We start from the raw sequence: 20,947 nt of genomic DNA on the forward strand, positions 1-20,947 counted from the left end.
AACATAAGCCCTGTTTTACCTGTTATAAAAGACAAGATTATAAAAGATATTCAACTTATCTTTGTTGATAATTGTAATTAAGTTGTTGCTAGTCATTATTACAGTTGATAACCAGTCAAAATATAAGTGTTGAACCTCCCTAATAACACTTTACTGGTAAAAAGTGGCTAATAATAATAAAGGTGATAATGGTGTCTGCTTTGACGCTGTGTAAGTATTATATGATAAATTGGCTTGCCATTATTTACAAAGATGCTCATGTTACGTTCAAACTGTTGTAACAAACAGTGATGTAACATAGAGGTCAATATTTGTAATTCTGGACTGGCAAAGTGTTTCCGAGTACTGTATGAAAATATTTATCTGGTAACTGGTCGTTTTAGATGTAATTTGGTTTTATTTGCTTTTCATAATGCATACCTTTATCAACAAAATCAATAAATATCGAAATTTCTACAGCAAAGTACAAATTACCTCTGATTTGATACAGCTTAGCAAAATAATAAAATAGATAAAAATAATAAAAAAACAGGAAAATAAAAACAAAAGAAATGTATCACCTACGCCAAAACTGTTTTTTGTTCTTGTATAATCGTGGAATTTCACGGTGGTCTCGAATATTTCGGCGGTTCCTGAAGGCACCACGGTGCTCTCGCTCATCCAATCACATCGCGAGCTCGCCCAGATGATTGGTGACGAAGGCTGGCTAGCGTTTATTTTGGCTCTGCTTCTCGTTTGTGTTGCCGTTGTCGCCATTAAACTAGACGGAGGCAGCCTAAACCATGGAGCGCCACGGATTTATACCATAATTCGAGAACTCCGGAAGGCTTGTGAATGGCTCCCCTAGTTCTGCTAGAGGTTATCGAGTCCGTAAAGGTAAACATGTGATCAAACGAAGGAGTCCAAACGATTCGGATTGGGAGAGGTTTGATTGAGCCGGAGGAGGAGGAGGTGGTGGAGGAGGGAGGGGGTTGCTGGACAAGAAGGGTTTGTTGTGGTTTTCCGCAGCGTTTGAGACGAACACAGTCACGAAACGGTAAGACGTTGCGTATTGTTCTTCTAATATTCAAAATTGGTTCCCGTCTTATAAATATTGTTTAAAGAGATGTTTGTTGACAACTTAGGGCAACGTTAGCTCCGAGGTTAGCTTGCTAGCTGGCGAGCTAGCTCAGGCTAAAGAATGAAACATCCCGAAAAAATGTGCTCGTCATGTGAATCAAACTGACTGTTTTTCACACTTAACACTGTCGCTAATTATAAACAGCTAATGTGCAGTTTCAATCACATTAAGCCTCCAGTTTCTATTTAAAGATGACCAAAAGGTACAAGCTAGCTTTTTAACAACATATAAACTGATATAATGAGAAGGGGGAGAGTTCATCAGCTAATGTAGCATTGACAATAAATTAATTGTTTACTTCCTTTTGAAGTATTTTTGTCACCAATTTCTTAGAGACTGATGATTTCTTTTGTCTTTGTTTTGTCTTAACAGGTCAAATAATTGCTTGATCACGGCATCATAGTTGTAGGAGTATTTCTGGACCTAAAAAAAACCCATTTGACATAAAAAGCCATGATATTTTGAACTTTATTAGCTTTACATTCTTCTAAGTTAATCTTACAGTGGTATAATTATGTCTTGTATGTTGTGAACTGTGTGTTTTCGTTGCGAAATGTCCTTTTAAAAATAATAATAATAATAATAATACAGGTGTACTGCAAGGCTCAGTGCTTAGCCCACTTTTTTTAAGTTTATATAAATAGAGTCACTGGCCCCATTCAGTGGGGATCATAAAATGCCTTTTATGTTAAACTTTTTGAGCATGGAGCTTTTTTGTATCACTGTTTTTATTATGTAGAATTTCCTATTTGCAGAAATCAAATTAAACTCTGACTGGCATCGTTTTAGATTAAAACTAATAGTTTCCAAAGAGAGACCATCTATGTAATCATGATTGACCACTGTCTTTCCTCCTTTTTTGTGATGTTATTGTAGTTTTATTTATTTTATAATAAGTGTTGTTTTTATGTATAGAGTCTGTATTCTGTAAGTTTAAGTCTTTTATGTAACCAAATGGCCCAATGGGTATTGCAGATTAGCTTAGATTGTAGCTGCTATTTTCGTATTTGGTATTTCTAAACAGTAATTTTTGTACTTATAAATGCTAAAGTCTTTATGTCTGGATGTGACCCACCAGGAATAAAAGCTGCCCACAATGACGGAACCGAGGGTGAAGTGGGCCTGCGACTACTGCACCTATGAGAACTGGGCATCTGCAATCAAGTGCACAATGTGCTGCGTACCGAGGCTGAGGGGCCCCATCATCACGGAGGAGCCTTACAAAAACAGTCCTGATTTGGATCCCAGTCTAGAATGGGATCCTCCAAGAACTGAGAGTGGAAGCAGTCTTCTCATCTGTACTGACTCCAGTGCGAGACCCAGAGTCAGATCCTCCAGCATGGCTGAGATCGCCAACAAGTGGTCCTGTCAGATGTGCACCTATCTCAACTGGCCACGCGCCATTCGTTGCACTCAGTGTCTGTGCCAGCGCCCCAGGACCAGCAGCCCCACAGAGTCCCCTCAGACTTCAGGCTGCCGTCCTGCTGTCCACTCTCCTGTGGACACGTGTGAGGAGTATAATGACAGGAACAGACTCAACACCCACCAACAGCACTGGACTTGTACCACATGCACTTACCAGAACTTACCCAGAACTACAAAGTGTGTTGTGTGTGATCTCCCCAAGCCTAACAACCAGGAGTCTTTAGAGCTGCCGGAGTCCGCCGAGTCCTCTCCCCTAATCATTGAGCAGGATGTTGCTCGATGGAGGGGCGGCTGCAGTGGAAGCCAGAGCCAAAGAAGATCCCCTCCGATGGCGAAGCGGGAAGACCACGTCAAGATGGACTTCCAGAGGATAGAGCTGGCAGCTGGAGCCATGAGCAAAGAGGAGCAAGAAGTCGACTTCAAAAAGCTGAAGCAGATTAGAAACCGAATGAGGAAAACAGACTGGCTGTTTCTCAGTGCCTGCGCTGGTAAGTGTTTGCATGTTTTGTCATGCTGTAATTGAAAGGGCTTTAAACAAGTAAATTGGACCAATTTATAAAAAAAATTAAAGGGGGAGGGGGCAAATTCACATCACCCACTGACTTTCAAGTCAGAGATGTAGGCTAAGATCATCTGTTGAGAAATTACAGTTTTAGCCATTTTGGTCAAACCTTGAATATAACATTATTCAGTTTATTTATTTATCTATCTAAAATTTATTCAGTGACTTGTGAGATATTTTGCTAACTGTACAGACAAATGAACACAGAGCTGGGCAAAAACATTGTTGCTCTGCCTTTTGCCTTCAGCGGTGGGTGATAATTATTATAAATGGCAGCACAAGGAAGACTCGAAAAGCTAATCCAACTTACTGCCAAGGCCCTTTCTGCTCTTGATGTGCCACTGAGAGCATCGTTGAGAACCTGAGAGGGGGCGAGTGCTTCCCAGCTGGTGTAGATGAATGAGCCGTCTGGGCTGTGCAGCGAGAGTGGGGCCTGTGGACCAGAGTCTGTCCTGGCTGCGAGTCAACACACCCTGTAAACAGTGGCGCTTATGTTCTGAGCAAGGGCCTCTCAGAGGCAAAAATAGCCCTGACAAATTATGACAAACTGTCAACAGCAAAAAAGAAAAAAAGAGCACGAAGGCGACACATGATCAGCAGTACACCCACGACCTTTGCACTGATTGCACTTCACAGTTTTGCTGTTGTGTTACAGTGAGACTTTGAATTTAAACTTTTTATTTTTATTTTTATCACCCGTTGCCAAAGGTGAAAACAAGAAATTCTGTTGACATCCACAACTGTAACTTTTGGAGTAAGTCTAATTCAAGATGGTCTCAATAACAAAGCCATCTCAGCAAACACAAAAATGGCTCTAAATTGGTTAATTTTACAGCTATTGAGCTGAAATTTGGTGTGGTAGTAGCTGACAATCGTTACCAAAACACATTAAAAGCACTATCAGATCATGCATGATATCACACAAATTTGTTCAGTGTTTTTATGGTTTAATCAAAATGGCTTCAACTCCATTTTTCATCATAAGTTGTCTTAGTCTAAAACTGTAGCATGAAAGGTGGCGGGTGATATGCATTCATAAGTAATGCTAGGCCTTTAATTTAACCCGCATTCCCCTGCGGTTTTGATTTTTAGTTCCTAATAATGCAGCTTTATTTCAGTCATACTGTCAGCTGACTTGTTTGTCGGTGGAGGAAGTGCTCGAGTCAAGCAGCACATTTTGACCGACGCCAAGCACTTCCTTTGATCTCAAACTCTGTCTCACTTCTCTCCCCCTTCTGTTGTTTCAGAGCTCTGTGCTCCAACAGTTGTGTAGTCCTATTGATTCAATCTTCCCCCCCTCATAAGGAAGGGCGCGCTGGTTTTTTGCGATATTGTTTCGTTTCACGGGAACTGCAAATTGTTTCACTCTCCTCCCTGCAAACGTTGCATACGTGATTATAGTTTGCCGTTGCTTGTGATGATGTTTATAGGATTAGAGAGTGGAAGCAGCGTGGAGGAGCTTCACTTTACCCTCCAGTGCTAAGCGTAATCTTCTTCATCATCTGAGTTTTTGTCTCCCCAGCCAAAGAATGTCGGCAGCTCGTGACAAAAGTTCAACCGAATAATGGTTGAATTTGTTTGCAGAAGTTGTGCAACAACATTTTTGGCTGTAAAGTTGTTTGTTACTTTATATCACTGATGAAACAGAAGCTGCTCATGTTACATAGAGCAGGCCATTGTCTTGCTGTGACTTGTCAGAAAAGAATGCCTCCCTTTACATTGTTCAGGGTCCAAAACATGCTTGCACACTTTTGCCAATTGATATGAAAAACATGTTATGGAAAAGTAGACACAATACTTGGATCGGGAATATCGCCATGTTTTCTTTGACATTCTTTCGGTCAAACACAACAAGAGCAGAATAACAAAGCTTTCTTATATAGCTGGTCTTTTGAGCTGTTTTTCTTTGTTGCAGCTGATTTTTAAGGGGGGTAGTGAGCTACTTGACTAAACTCTTCCACCCTCTGCTCTGCAGGGTGTTTTGGAGATTCTGCACATATAAATGTCATTCAGAGAACAAAAATAAGGCGTTTTAATTGTTTCATTCTGATTGAGAATGTGACGTACAGTATGCTACACCAGTTTTAAATCTCTTCTAATGTCTTTCCACATTGCTTCCAGGAAGCAGACTATCTTGTACTTTTTTAACGTTTTAAACTGTGTCTTTAAAAGAAACTATTCACAGCAGATAATTAGAAATTTATGACTTTAAGAATCTCCAGCAAAGACCCAACACGGGGCTTCTTAAAGGAGAAACATCTTGGAAACTAAATGGTATCTCACTGTGCTGTGAAAAGTTCGCAAATGGCACTCATGAGGGAGTCTCCCGACTGTCTTAAGGATGTCTTTCGACTTTCGCAGGGTTCTTGTGACTGGTTGGAGACTTCTACAACGACTCTACTTCAAGAGAAAAGATGCCTCTAATACTCACGCAGGAAAGTTGAGAACCCTGTGAAAGTCACAGAGGAATCTTATCTCCTGAAGTAGAGTCGACGTGGGAGTCTCCAACCAGTCACAAGAACGTTAGCTGTATTTTTACACCTGCACAGGCGCTCCCCTCTGACAGAAAGCATCCGAGTCTTTAAACCACAGAGATGATAAATAATTATTGAAAAACTGGTCCAGATCTGTCCATCTTCATTTCTAAAATGTACTCCAGCAGATTAAATTTCAAATGTTTGGGTACAAAGCAGCCAGAGGTGGCCATGAATGCAGTTTTGCAAGCCATTTTTCAAAAAACAGGCCGATCAAAACGTGGCCACGCGGCTTGCTGGTCATTTGGTCGTAAACATTTGAGTTCAGAGAGACTGCAGCAGAATATTCTTGTATTTTCTTGTGATTTTAAGCCACTAACTAGTCTCCCAACAATCACAGCCCACTCAGATAACACTTAAAGAAATGAGGGATGACTGAAGACTTTTGCACATCTCTTTACTTTTCCACAAAAAAACATTTTTCACTGAACTGTATTTGGAGTGAGATTGTCATTTCTTAAAAACACAAAATAAGTTTTTGAGTTGTTCCCTTTTTAGAACTAAAAATAAAGGAGAGAAGTTCTGATTATGTTTGTTCATTGAGGAGTAAAAGTCGAAAATTTGACTGCTAGAAAATTTGACTGCTATTCCAGGCAGACTAGTCCAGTTTGTTTGTTTGTTTTTATTGGTTTTTTTTAAGTTAACAGTATATCGCTACTATGAAAATATATATTTAGATTATTTCATGTAAGATTAAGCTTAAGTTTATCATCTGAATTTATAGCGACGAGCAGAAATACTTATTGATTTCTAAAACAAGTCATCATATATTTCGGCTCCTTTAAAAGATCTTTTGTCATTGCTGCTGTTGCAGAACATCCCAGCCAAAGTGATTCTGCATTTATTTATAGATCTGTGTTTGCAAAATGTCACCCGGCATGTGCAACACGAGCTGGGTGGCCATCCTCTTCCCTGGCAGAAAGAACATCCTCACAAAAGGCAGTCTGTTTACAGTCGCCAGCCCCTCTGCGCTCTATGTGCCACTTAGCTGCTGCGCGTTTCACTCATAACAGATGTTAAAACTACAGGGTCCACAAAAAAGAAGAGAGGAGGGAGGGTGCTGGCGCTAATCTGCACAGCCTGCCCTCTGTCTGACACAGCTAACAGCTAGCGCTGCGTTTTAAGCTGCACGGCTCTGTCTGTTCAGCTTGTCGCCTGACAATGTGTCTGCTGTTCTCACGCCGGGTTAGCGAGCAGCTACATCCAGAGGTCATCAGAACTGTCGGCTGACGTCAAAACCCCGAGATCTGCGTTTTGTGTGCGTTTGACTTACTTGCTGATTTCTCCTAAACTTTAAAGCAAATAAATTTTGATTGCAAACTTTATGACATATTGGCAGAATGTGTATTAAATATGACAAGCTGTGTTTGTTGTTTCTTGTATGAAAATCAAGAAACAACAGAGTGGAAGCTGCTCTTAGAGTCAAATGAATTTATTCGTTATCATCAGCTGCCGAAGGGCAAAGCTGTAATGGTTTTTTCTGTGTGTGTGTGTGTCTGCCTAAATGTCTCATGAACCACTGGAGAAATTTTTAATAAAATTGGCAGAAACTAATAATACATCTACAGCTGATTAATGATTCAAAATGGTTGTCTCAGCCAGTTGACCTTCAAAAACACAAAAAAATAGTTAAGTTTTTTACAGATTCTGACCTGAAATTCGTCATGGTGGTAATCTACACTGATCCCCCAAAGACAGATTTTAATGAAACATTCAGGAAATAATCACTGAATCTACAACTGATTAACGTTTGGAGTCAGTCCAGCTCAAGATGGCCGTCACAGCTAATAACCCTACACAAAAATGGCTCTAACTCAGTCAGTTTTACAGATACGGAGCTAAAAATCGACGAGGTAGTAGCTGACAGTCATTTACAACACATGCTAAATGTGACATCTTGCAATATTGCATAAGGCTGTTCATACTTTAATTTTGAGGTTTGACCAAAGCGACTGCAACTTTGTCATTTCTCAACACAAGATGATTGTCTAAAACTCTGGCATGAAAGGTGGCGGGCGATATGCATTCTTTCAAGGAATTCTTGGAATATAAATGTGTTCACATTCATGTCCTTTTCTTGTGGAAGAAGTTTGGAATGAGAAACCCAAAGTATTTAGAATTATATGTACCCATACATGCAGTTGTACCTTAATACTACATTGGTTTGAAAGCTAAATTGCGCAGAAGTTTAGAGGTTTCTATCATTTTCATGACCGTTTCTGGGCTCACGTTGTATTGTACTATATAATGTGTGTTACTATATCTACATAAGCCCCATCCTGTTTGTGTCCCTCTCTGCTGCAGGTGTTGTGGAGGGAGACCTGGCAGCTGTCGAGGCCTACAAGTCGTCTGGCGGTGACATCGCCCGACAGCTCACTGCCGAAGAGGTGCAGCTCCTCAACCGGGCCTCGGCGTTTGACGTCGGCTTCACCCTGGTCCATTTGGCTATTCGCTTCCAGAGGCAGGACATGCTGGCTATCCTGTTGACGGAGGTAGGCGTGCAGTGCAGTGCACCGTTTTACTGTGGAGTTTATTGTGTTTACTTCGTGAAGTCACTAATCATCTTATCAGCCTTCCTTTCTCTCTTATCACGTCTCTTAGATAAATAAGCTTATTAAAACTCATCTACTAAATAACCCTGAACTAAAAAGCTTTGAGCTGTGTTGTCAAAATAATAACACAGTTCAGATGTCTGACTGTAATTGTAACAAACATCAGCAAACCTTATTCATACAGAGCTGCTAACTGACATCTAATCTAAATTTGTTTTGAGGTGTACATTTAATCTCTCAGTCAGAGCTGCTCACTTGGAGTCTGATCACACAAGACAGATGTTCATGCAAGGTCTGAACAGGACCATAGCGTAAAATAGTCTATTTCCATAGGATCAGGAGAAGATTAGTCATCGTAGTTGAATGTCACAATTCAGATTTTTCTCTTAATTAAGTATCTACGATATGTTTCACTCTAATATGGTGTTAATGTTATAAGATTTGTTGCAAACTCATTCAGTGTTATAGATTTCCCTAAATTCCTCACTTCTCAGTTGCTTTAAATAGAAGTGGCTGACAGAATAATAATAATAAACAGATGCACAGATGGGAGTGTGTCTGATGCTGCAACTTTAACTGCTATGTGACGATAAACAGCTGATCCTGCCTCTGAAACCCAGCAATCTGCTGTGTGAAAATCAAACAAAGATTATACTATGTAATGGGCAAAACGCTATTTATTATAGAAGCTTTGGAACTTCTTATTGCAACCATTGAAGCGCCGGTGTTGAAGGAGTTAAAATGCATTCATAGAGGAAACTGAAAGCCTTCAGAAGAGTGACAGAAGTTATTAAAACTTATTGTAACGAATGTATCGTAGCTCAGACCAGCTTCTTCTTTTTTGGCATGGGAAACACGCTTTGAATCAGAAAATAATGAAATGAAAGTCAGATTTCTCCAAAGATGTTTGCTTACTTGAGGATAACGAAATCTGTAATTGTCGCCTTCCTAAAAATTTCAACTTCACAAAGTCAAGTCTCTAGTTTGGGAGCATTGTTTAAGTTAAGTTCCACATCATCTGTGTCCTTTTTTCTTTTGAAGGTGAACCAGCAGGCAGCAAAGTGTATCCCCTCCATGGTCTGTCCTGAGCTGACGGAGCAGATCCGCAGGGAGATCGCAGCTTCACTACATCAGCGCAAAGGGGACTTTGCTTGTTACTTCCTCACAGATTTGGTCACCTTCACTCTGCCTGCAGGTATTTGGCATCATGAGAGTCGCACCACTTACATTGTTGGCACTCCTTTTAATACGTTTAACCTAGTTTAATAGTTCCCCTGTTCTTCTCAGCGTGAAACAGTCTTTATTTGTTTTGCAGAACAGTTATTTCCTGATTTTTAGCAAACGCATGACATAATCTTTGTTAAAATGATCTTTTCACTGAGTGAATAAAGCTTTCATCATATACTCTGCAGCAAAGATTAAAGGAGAATAATGAATTCTGTGTTTAATTTGGGATTATTATGAATATGTAAACCTGAATGATCTCTCCCTCATCTGAGAACTTGTAAACAATCTTGTTGGCGTGACTAACCCCCTCACTGAAACTTTTCTTTTGTTTTTAAGAACCACCAGTATTCTGGCTGATAAGAGCTCATTCAGGCTTCGCTCCTGGATTTGACTGTTTGTGGGCACAACGTTCAGTATTTTGCTGCGGGCCGCGTTTGGCCTGAAGCCAGCAGCGCAGTTGCTCTCAGAGAAACCCAATGCCGTCCACTGTCGACCCAGAGAATAGCCACCAGTGTTCTGGCTTCGTGTACGCCCAGTTCAATACACAGAAACGCAACCCGCTGTACAGAGCTCGTGTTTACAGTCCACCATTGACAAAATGTCATGCGGTGAATGGAACCGAGAAGAACGTCCCTCTCTGTGGGGTCGTTAACGTGGAGCTGATGTTGCTTCAGTTACTGAAAAACGCTCATAACAGCAAATCTTTCCCATGTGTCTTCGCAGATATAGAGGATTTGCCACCTGCTGTCCAGGAGAAGCTGTTTGATGATGTGCTGGATCGAGACGTTCAGAAAGGTGATGAGATGTTTTTCATCTGGATGTAAAAACAACTTTCTCTCTGTTCGGTTTCCTACCAGCTCACCGCCTCCTGCTTCATCCGTACACCTTTCTGTAATTAGGTTAATCAAGCTCAAAGCTTCCCTACCATACATGTAACCAACGGGACACTGTCACCTCCGTCTTGTTGGTGTGTGAATGTTAGAGAACATTCATGTGAGTCCGTGTGCTGTGCTGAAGCTATAAAAGGAGTCCTACGACCTACTTAATCCATGAAAACTAGGCCACGTGGGAGTGGAGATTTATTTTCTTCTGCACAGAAAATATTTAGACCAAACAAAGCATTTTGATCATATTTTAGCATGTTTTCCCACTTCAAATATTCTTCTCTGTAAAGTCATCTCTGCAGCTAAATAAGGGAAATGTAAAACCAAATCCTAAAAATGATCTCCTCCTTTTGAGAACCTCACTTTGTTGCCTTCTTTTAGATCTGTGAATCATGATTTTGGTGGAGGCAGTCATTCTGTTTGTCTGTTTTTTTCACCTCCTTCTCCTTAATTTTGCCTGTTTTTTTTGGTCTGTAGAACTAGAAGAGGAGTCCCCTGTTATAAACTGGTCCCTGGAGCTGGGCACACGCCTGGACAGTCGTCTCTACGCCTTGTGGAACCGCACGGCCGGAGACTGTCTGCTGGACTCGGTCCTGCAGGCCACCTGGGGAATCTACGACAAGGACTCTGTCCTCCGCAAAACCCTCCATGACAGCCTGCACGACTGCTCCCACTGGTGAGACGCTCAGGCCTACAAAACACTAAGATTATGTGACTACAATTATGCTGTACCCAATTTAGATCTGAAGGAAAATGAATATAAGGAATTGTTTCTTTAAGTTGAGCTTTTTCAAAATAAAAAGTTTTGTGCCCATTAAATTAGGAGTGTTAAGTTGTTCATGGGGGTTGTAGTTTCCTAGGCTTTCCTGTACTTTTATTTAAACAATTTAATTATTATGTTTACCATTTAATTATTATATTTTTTAAACACTTGTGCTTCACCCCTCCCCCCCATTATTTACTTGCAGCCTTTAGTCCTTTTACTAAATGTCCTTACACATCTTGAACAAATAAAAAATGCATCTTGATGCATCACTTTGAACAAAGTCCTGATCATAAAATCACTGATTTAAAATAAACTTAATATTTTGCTTTACCCCTGCAGTAAAAAACATATTTTTTTAAATTCCTTGTTCTGTTGAAGTCTTGAACACAAATAATCAGCAGTATACTTTGTACACTTCCAATATATTGTATTATTTTTTATGTATTTATTTATTTTTTTACTCCCCAAATTTCATTAAAAATTTTTTGATATTCCATGTTTTATTATGTATTACAAAGCTTTATTTTTTGAAATATTTTTTTTGCCTAAGAAGTGTCTTCATCCAATGGTGGATTAATAAAATTTCAGTGAATAAATTAAATGAAAATACCCAAATCTTCATGAATATTGAAACATTTTCATCGAAACTAGGCTCAGGAGGGAAATCATGAGAGCACACTCAGAAAGCAAACCATGACGAAACATTTCTAATGATTGTTTTTATTGATTACACTGTTTGTTATTGTTCGAAGCCAGAATCGAAACAACAAATGATTGATTTCACAGCCCACCTCGTCTCAGTGTGCAGCACCATGAACTGCTCGTTTCTCACTTCAGTCCTGCAACACGGTGTTATAAACGTGGAATAAGAATCGATTTTTGACATTTTTACATCAACTCGGAATCGTTATTGTCTGCATGAAATGCTTCACCAAAAGAAAAGATTATAACCCCCATTATATACGTGTTAGTAATGTTTTTATATGAACCATACAGGTTTAATAACCCTGAAAAAAGTTGAAGTAATGTGCTTTTTGTGTACATTTCTATCATCATGTGCAGATTGTTGTGTGTCTAATTAAGCTTTTTCAGACTCTCACTTCTTTGTGTTGTAAAAGATTAAAAACCAAATGTTGCTGTGCAAGCAGGACCCTGTTTTTGATCAAATTTGTGTGTGTGTTAGGTTTTACACTCGCTGGAAGGAGTGGGAGTCCTGGTACTCGCAGAGCTTCGGTTTACATTTTTCCCTCCGAGAGGAGCAGTGGCAGGAAGACTGGGCGTTCATCCTGTCTTTGGCCAGCCAGGTAATTATGAGGCTCTTTATGTTTACTCACTTCCTTCCAAGTATCTATCAAATGAAGAACGGTGACTCCAGTGCGGTGTGTTGTTCTGGGAAGCAAACGAGTCAGCATCTCATAATAAATGAATAAGTTAGGAAAATATTAAAACAAAATAAGGTTCATGACCTAAAGTTTCAAATGTCCTCTAGTAACAAATTATACCAAGTTTGTAAGAAGAGATGTTGACTTGTTCCTGATCCACATTCACAAAACAGGAAGTTCACTACTTTTTTTTAACATATCAAATGAATGTTTTTATTTAGATTTGTTGAAATAAATCTATAGATTTCCTTTGATTCTTGCACAATGCACACTTGTATTACTTCAGCTAACACTGTGTGAAAGAATATTTGCTGCATTATGTGAACAAATTCAAATAGTAAAAGGGAAACTTGAACAAATTACCAGTTATCAGAGCACTGAGCATACAGCCAGGTTGTGACTCATTACATGGACTAAAACATCCAAAAGCATACAAGTAATAATAATAAACAGGAAAAGCAATATTGATATTTTGTTAAAAATGCTGCAGAATAATGAACTAAATTAAACAGGTAAATATTCATGTGTGTGCTTTGCTTAATTGCTTGGTTGTCCATGTAAATTATGGTCTTTTTTTACAAGCAATATGTAAATTTACAGAAAGAAACACAGAAGGTAAAATATTCAGTTGCCTGCTCAAATGGTCACGATACGTGCACATGAATGTATAATTATGTCTTTGTTTATGCAGTGGAGTGTTTAAACAGGCTGATACCCGATTTGCTGTAAAGATTACAAGTGTAGCTCTGTTTCGTAGCATTTTACACAATTTAAGATGTTTGTTTTTATTTCCTGTGAAGTGGATTTCAGTGTTAGTCTTCTCTTTTGACTCTAAGAGCTTCTTTGTTTTAGCAGCACTCCAACCTTTTTTAAACTGCATAATTCAGCTGAATAGGAGTTCAGTTTTTGTTTTTTCAAACAATAAATATGTTCACAGTCTTAATAACATTCCTGTGTGAATGGAGTAGTAAAGGTAGATCTGTGGAAGGTGGATGGTTTGGGAATGTCGGGAAGAGCGGAAGCAGTTACTGAAGATCCTCTAAGATGGTGTTGCAGGTTTACAGACGGCTGATCTACTTTTCTGGCACGCCTGCTGAGGCAGCGCTTCCTCACGACATGTGACCTTGGGATTAACGGCTGAGAGCTACTCTACTGTCAGTATAAACAAACGCAGCAAAAACCAACCATCTGATAACCTCCTCCAAGGCTTTTACAGTGACGGACAGATGAGATGATTGGACGAAACACAAAGTCACTTTTCGTGCAGCTCACTCGATGAGCGAATGTGCCTTTTCAAGCTAGCTTTGACCACGTTGGTGTATTTATGAGTAGCTACGCTGTTTTCTGCTTGTTCAGTTGCTTCAGATGCAGGAGGAGAGAGGTTGACATGAAGACAATCAGGAGGGCAGTGTTGCTGTGAGGTGGTGGTGGTACTTCTGTAAGGCCTCTTTACTACTTTTAGTCGTGTCAGTGTTTAAAATACACGTACGATCTGAACACCTTCCTGTACAACGCTTTGTGCTGTAAGTGAACCACAGAGCCTTTTAGATGTGTGACATGACCCCAAAACAGTCATCACAATTCAGTGTAGATTATGATCTACTGAGCTGGGAGAACTGGTCTTTTCTAGAAGAGTGTGTTTATATTTTCTTGCCAAGGGAAACATTCGTTCTTTGGAAAGAACTGATTCTGTAACCTGATGTTTCTTTAGACGGTCAGCTTATTTGGGTGATGTACTCCAGGTAAACCAATTATTTGACTGCTCAATTATATTCAGCTTATATTGGCCCCTTTTTCAAAGAAGAAAATTGTCCAGTCCTGTTTATATTTAATCAGTTCCAAAGCAGGAAAATGAAGATTCAGCAGCTGCTACTACAACCTGCTTATTGTAGATCAGTTTAGTTTAGTTTTTTTTATTTTTAAATGAGAATTCTCTTCTATATGTTGTGTGCAAGTTTTTTTTCAAGGGTTGGTAAATATACATTTATTTAAGTTAAGCAGTCATTGTTAAATGTAAAAATACATATTAAGACAAAACAAAAAGGGGTGTTGTGTCTACCATCGGCTTCCCTGGTTTCTAAAAATCAGTTTCTGCATCGGCCTCATCGATCCACCTCAACTACACCTATGAGGTTGTGACATTCATAATGTTTAACAGGTATTGTAAATTAGGGTTTTGAAGTACAGCACTGTTCAAATGTTGTATTTGTTTGTTGTTTTTTTTCTTTTTTGGTTCCAATTAGCCAAACCCTCCTGCAATTCACCTTGAGCAGTTTTCCTTTTTTGAACTTTGGCTGCTTTTTCACTGTTTTTTTTTTTCCAGTCAAGTACCCGATCATTTGCAGAGGAATGCTATTTTGTTTTAGTCTGTTGAGCCACATAACCCTGACCTATGACTCATTCTGCCATGAAAGACTCCTAAACTTGAGATGAACCAGCATTGAGTCGACACATAATGGATGACTTGGAAAGGAACAAACTTTAAATTGTGTCTTCAGGCACTTTTTTTTTTTTTTTTTTTTTACCAGCAGCCTGTCAGAGACACAACTTATTCCTATTCATTGAATTGAATTGATTTAAAAATACCAAAGATGGCGCAATTTGAAATTTTTAAAATTGTGTTTCAGCATCAATAAGGGGATTCCCAAAGAGCGATCTTTGGTTAAAGTCTCCAAACATTACAATTAGGCCAGCAAAACAAGGGTTATAATGACAAGAACCACCATTTTTCTATTTTATTTCCCAACTTTGTGACCCACTGAAGTACATGATCAACTGAAGGATGATCTCTCAGGGATTTGTCAGGTTTTTAACACTTTATTATAGTTGTTTATTAAAAACGTGACACCCAGATACTGTTTGTTTGCTGCTGATAGGAATGTGAACATCTGGAGGTAAAAACCTAACTTTTGTCATGATTTTGTAAACAACTAGACAGAAAATTAGAAGAAAAAAAAATGTAGCCAAAAGTCTGCCTCCCTGGAAGCCAAGTGTAAAGAAGTGAGGTTTGGTTTAAAACATTTGCACACTACTGTGTGTGTTATCATATTCTAACTTTGATAAATGGAGTGTATTGTTTTAAAAACATACTACGTATAAAATACTGTTCTTTTTTCACTTCTGCCCAGTGGATAACATGGCTCTTACAATGAAATGTTTAAAGATCTGCAGCATCGTTTTTACATTTAAACTGTAAATATTAATGTGAAACTAAAGCTTTTTCTTTTTGTTTCCACTCCCTGCCAGCCGGGGGCCAGCCTGGAGCAGACCCACATTTTTGTTCTTGCACATATTCTTCGAAGACCGATCATCGTCTACGGAGTGAAGTACTACAAAAGTTTCCGTGGGGAACCATTGGGATACACTCGTTTTCAAGGTGACGCATCACGTTTGTAACAGAGGTTGAGCAAACGCATGCACTTCAGATTTGCACGCAGCAGACGCTCAGACCGGGGTTTAATCTGAGCGAACAGCCTGTTCTTCGCGGGCGTAATTAGCATCACGCCCTGCCTCGTCTGACTTGTTTTGCGTGTCTTCAGGTGTGTACCTGCCTCTGTTATGGGAGCAGAGTTTCTGCTGGAAGAGCCCCATCGCCCTGGGCTACACGCGGGGCCACTTTTCCGCTCTGGTGGCCATGGAGAACGATGGATACGACAATCGCGGTGCTGGCGCCAACCTCAATACAGATGATGATGTCACAGTCACGTTCTTGCCCTTGGTTGACAGCGAGAGGAAGCTGCTGCACATTCACTTCCTGTCCGCCCAACAGGTAAGCTCCAATACTGTAATACTACCACTAATAATACACTAAAATAGTACAGCTGCAACTGGGAACTGTTAATTTTCTTCACCTGAGACAGCTTTTTTATATTTTTTATTCATTTGAGTGTATAAAAAAGCAGCATCAGATGTCAAATAACTTATTCTACACTTATCTTTTACATTTAAGTGATTTTTGGAAGTTGAATTTCATCCAATCTCATCAAAAACGCCTCACAACTCAGATTGTTTCATATTCCCAGGACTGCCCCCAAGTGGCAGCAGTATGCTAAGACACGGCAGGGTGTCAGCCTCTGTGAACAGGTTTACAGGGACAAAGAAAACAAGCAAGTCTAAGACTAATCTTTGTTTAAGAGCGTGAAAGGTTGACAAACACTCAGAACATTTTCTTTAATTAGTGTAGCCCCAGTCGGCTGAAGGGACACTGTGCCAGAAGTTTAACAGTAAACCCTGCCTCTAAAGAGAACAAAGATCAAAATGGATGTAAAAACTGCTACCAGTGGCTCATTGTGGACACCTGTCTGTCACTCCCTGACGGCCAAGTTAATGAAAGATAAACAAAAACTGACCGACTTTTCGTTATTTAGACAGCGACCGTTTGAGGCTTACCTCTCAGAGCTTAGAGATTCTTGAACTGTGAGCAGCACGAGACGACAGAGACACATTATGTGAAAGAAGACAAACATCCCTTTGTTTTGATGTATAATTTGTCTCTGCACTGAAAGGAGTTGTGGGAGGAGGAAGAGTCGGTTTGCAAAAAAAAAAAAAATGTCAAGGAAGTGAGGAGTGTGTGACATTGGCTGTCAGTTGAAAATTCTGTGGGGGAAAAAAATCAGAAAACGTAAACATGAGATGGTGTAAAAGATGTAAAGCCCGACTTTCTGTGACCTGTTTAGACTTTAAAAACAGTTTAACGGTGAAGTCTTGAGCTTCCGAGCTCCAAACAGGACTGGGGTGTATCATTTGTTTCACCAAAGTCCCATAGATGTCTATTAAATTTTTTTTTCCCCTCAGTTTTTTGTAAATTTTATCAATGTTGTGACGTAACAGAACCAAAAGTCAAAGCGCGTTATTCCTGATTGAGCTGCACGTTTGGATGTATAATTTACATGTTAATTTAAAGCCCTTTTTCTATTTTTTTAATTAACCAAACAGAAATAAGGATTCTTTGATTCTCGTGCGTCGTGTGTGTGATAACGCAGGAGCACATGAGGTCAGTGTGTGTCACGTTGGCACAAAACCTCGAGTAGAGAACTGCTGAAACGAGTTCAGGACCAAATGATCCAGTTTTTAGGAGCTCCTATGTATTTGGGAGCGGGTAAAAGAACGAGGCGTGACCCAAGTTCTGCTGACACGAGCGGTTTGGTGTCGGGAGGGTTTTCAACACGTTTTTCTCCTCTTGACTCAGATGGGGAACGAGGAGCAGCAGGAGAAGCTCCTGCGGGAGTGGCTGGACTGCTGCGTGACAGAAGGAGGCGTCCTGGTCGCCATGCAGAAGAGCTCGCGCCGCCGCAACCACCCGCTGGTCACCCAGATGGTGGAGAAGTGGCTGGACCGATACCGCCAGCTCCGCCCCTGTGCCTCTCTGTCCGACGGCGAGGAGGAGGAGGACGAAGACGAGTGAGTGAGGGCAAGTAGAGAAGACCGGAAGAGCTAGTAAAACGTAAAATGTGGACAATGTAGGCTCGGAGTGAGAGTTCTTTTGCTATTTAGATTTTTTTTGTTTTGTTTTGTTTTTCTTTCCCTCCTCTCCCTGACAAATGTAAACCCTTCACCTGTAACAATGCATGTGATCTGTGAGCTCTGTGGTAGACAAGATACCAGCACTATGAAGCAGAATCCTGATGACTTCTCCCATAAAAGCACATAAAATCCACCTTGTTTGCCATCCTGTACCCAGATTACCCCCCCTCCACCACCACCCATTTCTTATAAGTATCTTACTTGAAGAACATACTAGAAGAAATAAAAATATGCAGTATTTAAAGATTCCCTGAGCTGCAGTAGATCAGGAATTACATTTGCAGACTTGCCTGAGAAGATGCTAATTCTGTGTGTGTGTGTGTGTGTGTGTGTGTGTGTTAGGAGGTAAATAACTAGTTTCCCTGACTGCTTATCCTTCTGAAAACCCTGTTTGATGCTGGATTTATTTATTTCTTCGAGTGCATACGCACACAGAGGCCCTGTTCTTGGTTCTGACGCCCTCTCTTTTATTTTAATCCGTTTTCTTTTATTTTTTTTTTTGATTCACTTAGTCTTGAAGTATTTTATTTTGCACAGATAAAAGCTACAATTTGTCCGTGGGGAGGGGAAGAGACGACATTGAAGTTTACTGACATTTTTTCTGTGACCTGGTAGCTCCTGTTTGTGTTCAGAGTGAGTGGTGTTGATGACGCTGGTGGGGGAAAAAAGAGAAAAACCAAACACTCGGCCTCTTCTATGGAGAGCATTAATATTAAATTTAACTCACTTGCATCAACTTAATTGCTGTTTGTTTTTAATTTTCCAATGCCTGGTTGGGTTTTAGAAGCTGGCAGGCAGTGATCCTCACACGGAGGAGTCCGCCTGGGCAGCTTGAACACGAGCAGTTTTACTTTCATCGGATCAACTTTCAGTTTCCTTACAAAGGCCACAGAAAATCAATATTAACCAATCTCCACTGCAACTGCAATCAATGCCTCAAATTTCTAACCAGCATTGCAATCTTCAAGAATATCAAACCTGAGGGCTGAGATCAGTTTGGTAAAATTACAAACAACATATGAAGCTGAACTGTGTGACCCTGTAAGAAAATATAGATTTTAGTGGTTAGAACGTCCACAAAAGCTCTTGGTTTAAAGCTTGTAGGTATCTTATCTGGCTGCGACTGTTGGAGGTCTGTTGGTGACGCAAAATTATGAGGAAATTTACAAAATATAGGCAAATTTAAAAAATAAATAAATAAACGCTCGTTGTCGAGCGCACGGCTTTCAAAACTGTCCCATAATCTGCTGGAAAAATAAAATTAGGCAGATTTCAATAATTACCATTAATCATGTTTGTGGTTTTTTGACGTGGGTCGGAGGAGAGGCGTTCAGGTGTCGTCATACACTTCATCTGTGACGACTCTAAATGTGTTCAGAACTCAAATGACAAGATTACTCGAGGAATTTGTTAAAAATGATAAATCTATATGAAGCTAAACTGCGTGATTCCTTAAGAATGGTTCCAAAGTTGGGAAAGATGTCAAAGTTGGTTTGACATTAGCATATTTGACCTTTTTTATGCTTTTTCATCTAATAACAGTTGGCATAAATGTTTTTTTTTTTTAAATCATCATATAATGGTTCTTTGTTAAATGACTTATTAGCAAAGTTTTTATAGTTTAACCAGCAGCAGTCAGGGTCAGAGTTTCTGCGACTTTTACTTTTCATTTCAAAAACAGAAGTTTGGTAACCGCTGCTTTAAAAAGTGTCTTCATGTGGTTCGCACATCCACTGACTTTCTTGGTTTGAAACCTTTAACGCAGTTATATTAGGACATATTTTAAATATGATAGAACATGAGCTTAGAGTGATTAAATGAACATTAGAAACATTCAGATAAGAAAACATCTAAATCATTTCTAAGACTGGATTCTGGTTTTGTGTCAATATGGGAGAAAGAAGCATTTAATGATGAGGAGAGGACGTGTGTTACATGTCAATGTCCTGTTTGCCATTAGTAAGAATTTTTATTATCATACTTCAGCAGCTCCCATATCAAAAGGCAAAAAAAAAAAAGTAAAACATGCTGTTGGAGCCCAAACTGATTCTTTTTTTATGAACTAATTAGTTTGATTGGACTATAAATACCAGTGGTCTAAAAAGAAGCTAAAAGCTGTTGAAATGAGAGTTTCTTATTTAAAAGCTCACAAAAAAAAAATCTGCTGTACCTGTCAGATATGTGTGTGTGTTTTGAAATAATCCCCCGAAGGCAGCTTCTGTTCTCCAGCTGGTCCCGATGACTTTCAGCCATGTTCCAAAACAACGTAGGCGACCCGAAACCAACTGCTGCAGCGGAACTCAGGTTTCTGCAGGTCTCGACAAGAGTCAGGAACCTTTAGTTGAACATTATGACATCTTTATATTTAAAAAAAAAAAAAATGGCCTCGCTCCTGGAAAAACCTCATCGGGGTGTGGTAAGAGTTTCGAAGCGAGCTGCTTTGGAAAAAATCCTAAAACTTCTCGTCATCTGTTGTGGTCGACACTAAAGGGGTGTGGGGTTAGTTCAGTCTCAGGAACAAATCAACACCTTGGGGGGGTTTCAGCGTAGCTCTGATTTAACCTTCCAACAAGACGATATGAATAGATCCAAATGGTTCAGGATGGCAGTTTTGATCCCATTTCTAGCTTCGTAATGAATCAGAACAGCCCAGCGGTTCTCAGAATCATCTCTTTATTTGAACTGCACTGAATGCTAAATGTTCACCTTGTACAAGAAACAAATACAAATACTCACACTAAAAACCAAAAAAAAAAAAAAGAAACAAACGAAAGAACTCCCAAAAAACAAAAACAAAACAAAAAAAAAGAACATACTGCTGGCTGCCTCTTCTGCTATTGTCAGGACACTAAGGAGTTTCAGCTATTGTTCTTGCAGAGTACAGGACGGCCCCCGCCCCAAAACAGAACCTGGCCTTTCCATAGAACGAGGAAATCATAAAGAAGAGAGGGAAGGGAAGGGGAGGGGAGGGG

The 20,947-nt window shown here is 39.8% G+C and overlaps 1 protein-coding gene across 1 annotated transcript; it reads left to right on the forward strand.

The window, feature by feature from the left end:
- Positions 1-703: 703 nt before the first annotated feature.
- zranb1a (zinc finger, RAN-binding domain containing 1a) lies at positions 704-20,783 on the forward strand. The gene is made up of 10 exons (XM_017438570.3): positions 704-1,036; positions 2,199-3,033; positions 7,946-8,133; positions 9,235-9,388; positions 10,144-10,215; positions 10,782-10,980; positions 12,254-12,374; positions 15,699-15,828; positions 15,992-16,221; positions 17,641-20,783. Exons 2-10 carry the CDS (start codon positions 2,217-2,219, stop codon positions 17,854-17,856), a joined length of 2,127 nt encoding a protein of 708 aa, XP_017294059.1. The 5' UTR covers positions 704-1,036; positions 2,199-2,216; the 3' UTR covers positions 17,857-20,783.
- The last annotated feature ends 164 nt before the right edge of the window (positions 20,784-20,947 follow it).

Source organism: Kryptolebias marmoratus, linkage group LG17, assembly GCF_001649575.2.
Source record: "Kryptolebias marmoratus isolate JLee-2015 linkage group LG17, ASM164957v2, whole genome shotgun sequence".
Lineage (NCBI taxonomy): Eukaryota > Metazoa > Chordata > Actinopteri > Cyprinodontiformes > Rivulidae > Kryptolebias > Kryptolebias marmoratus.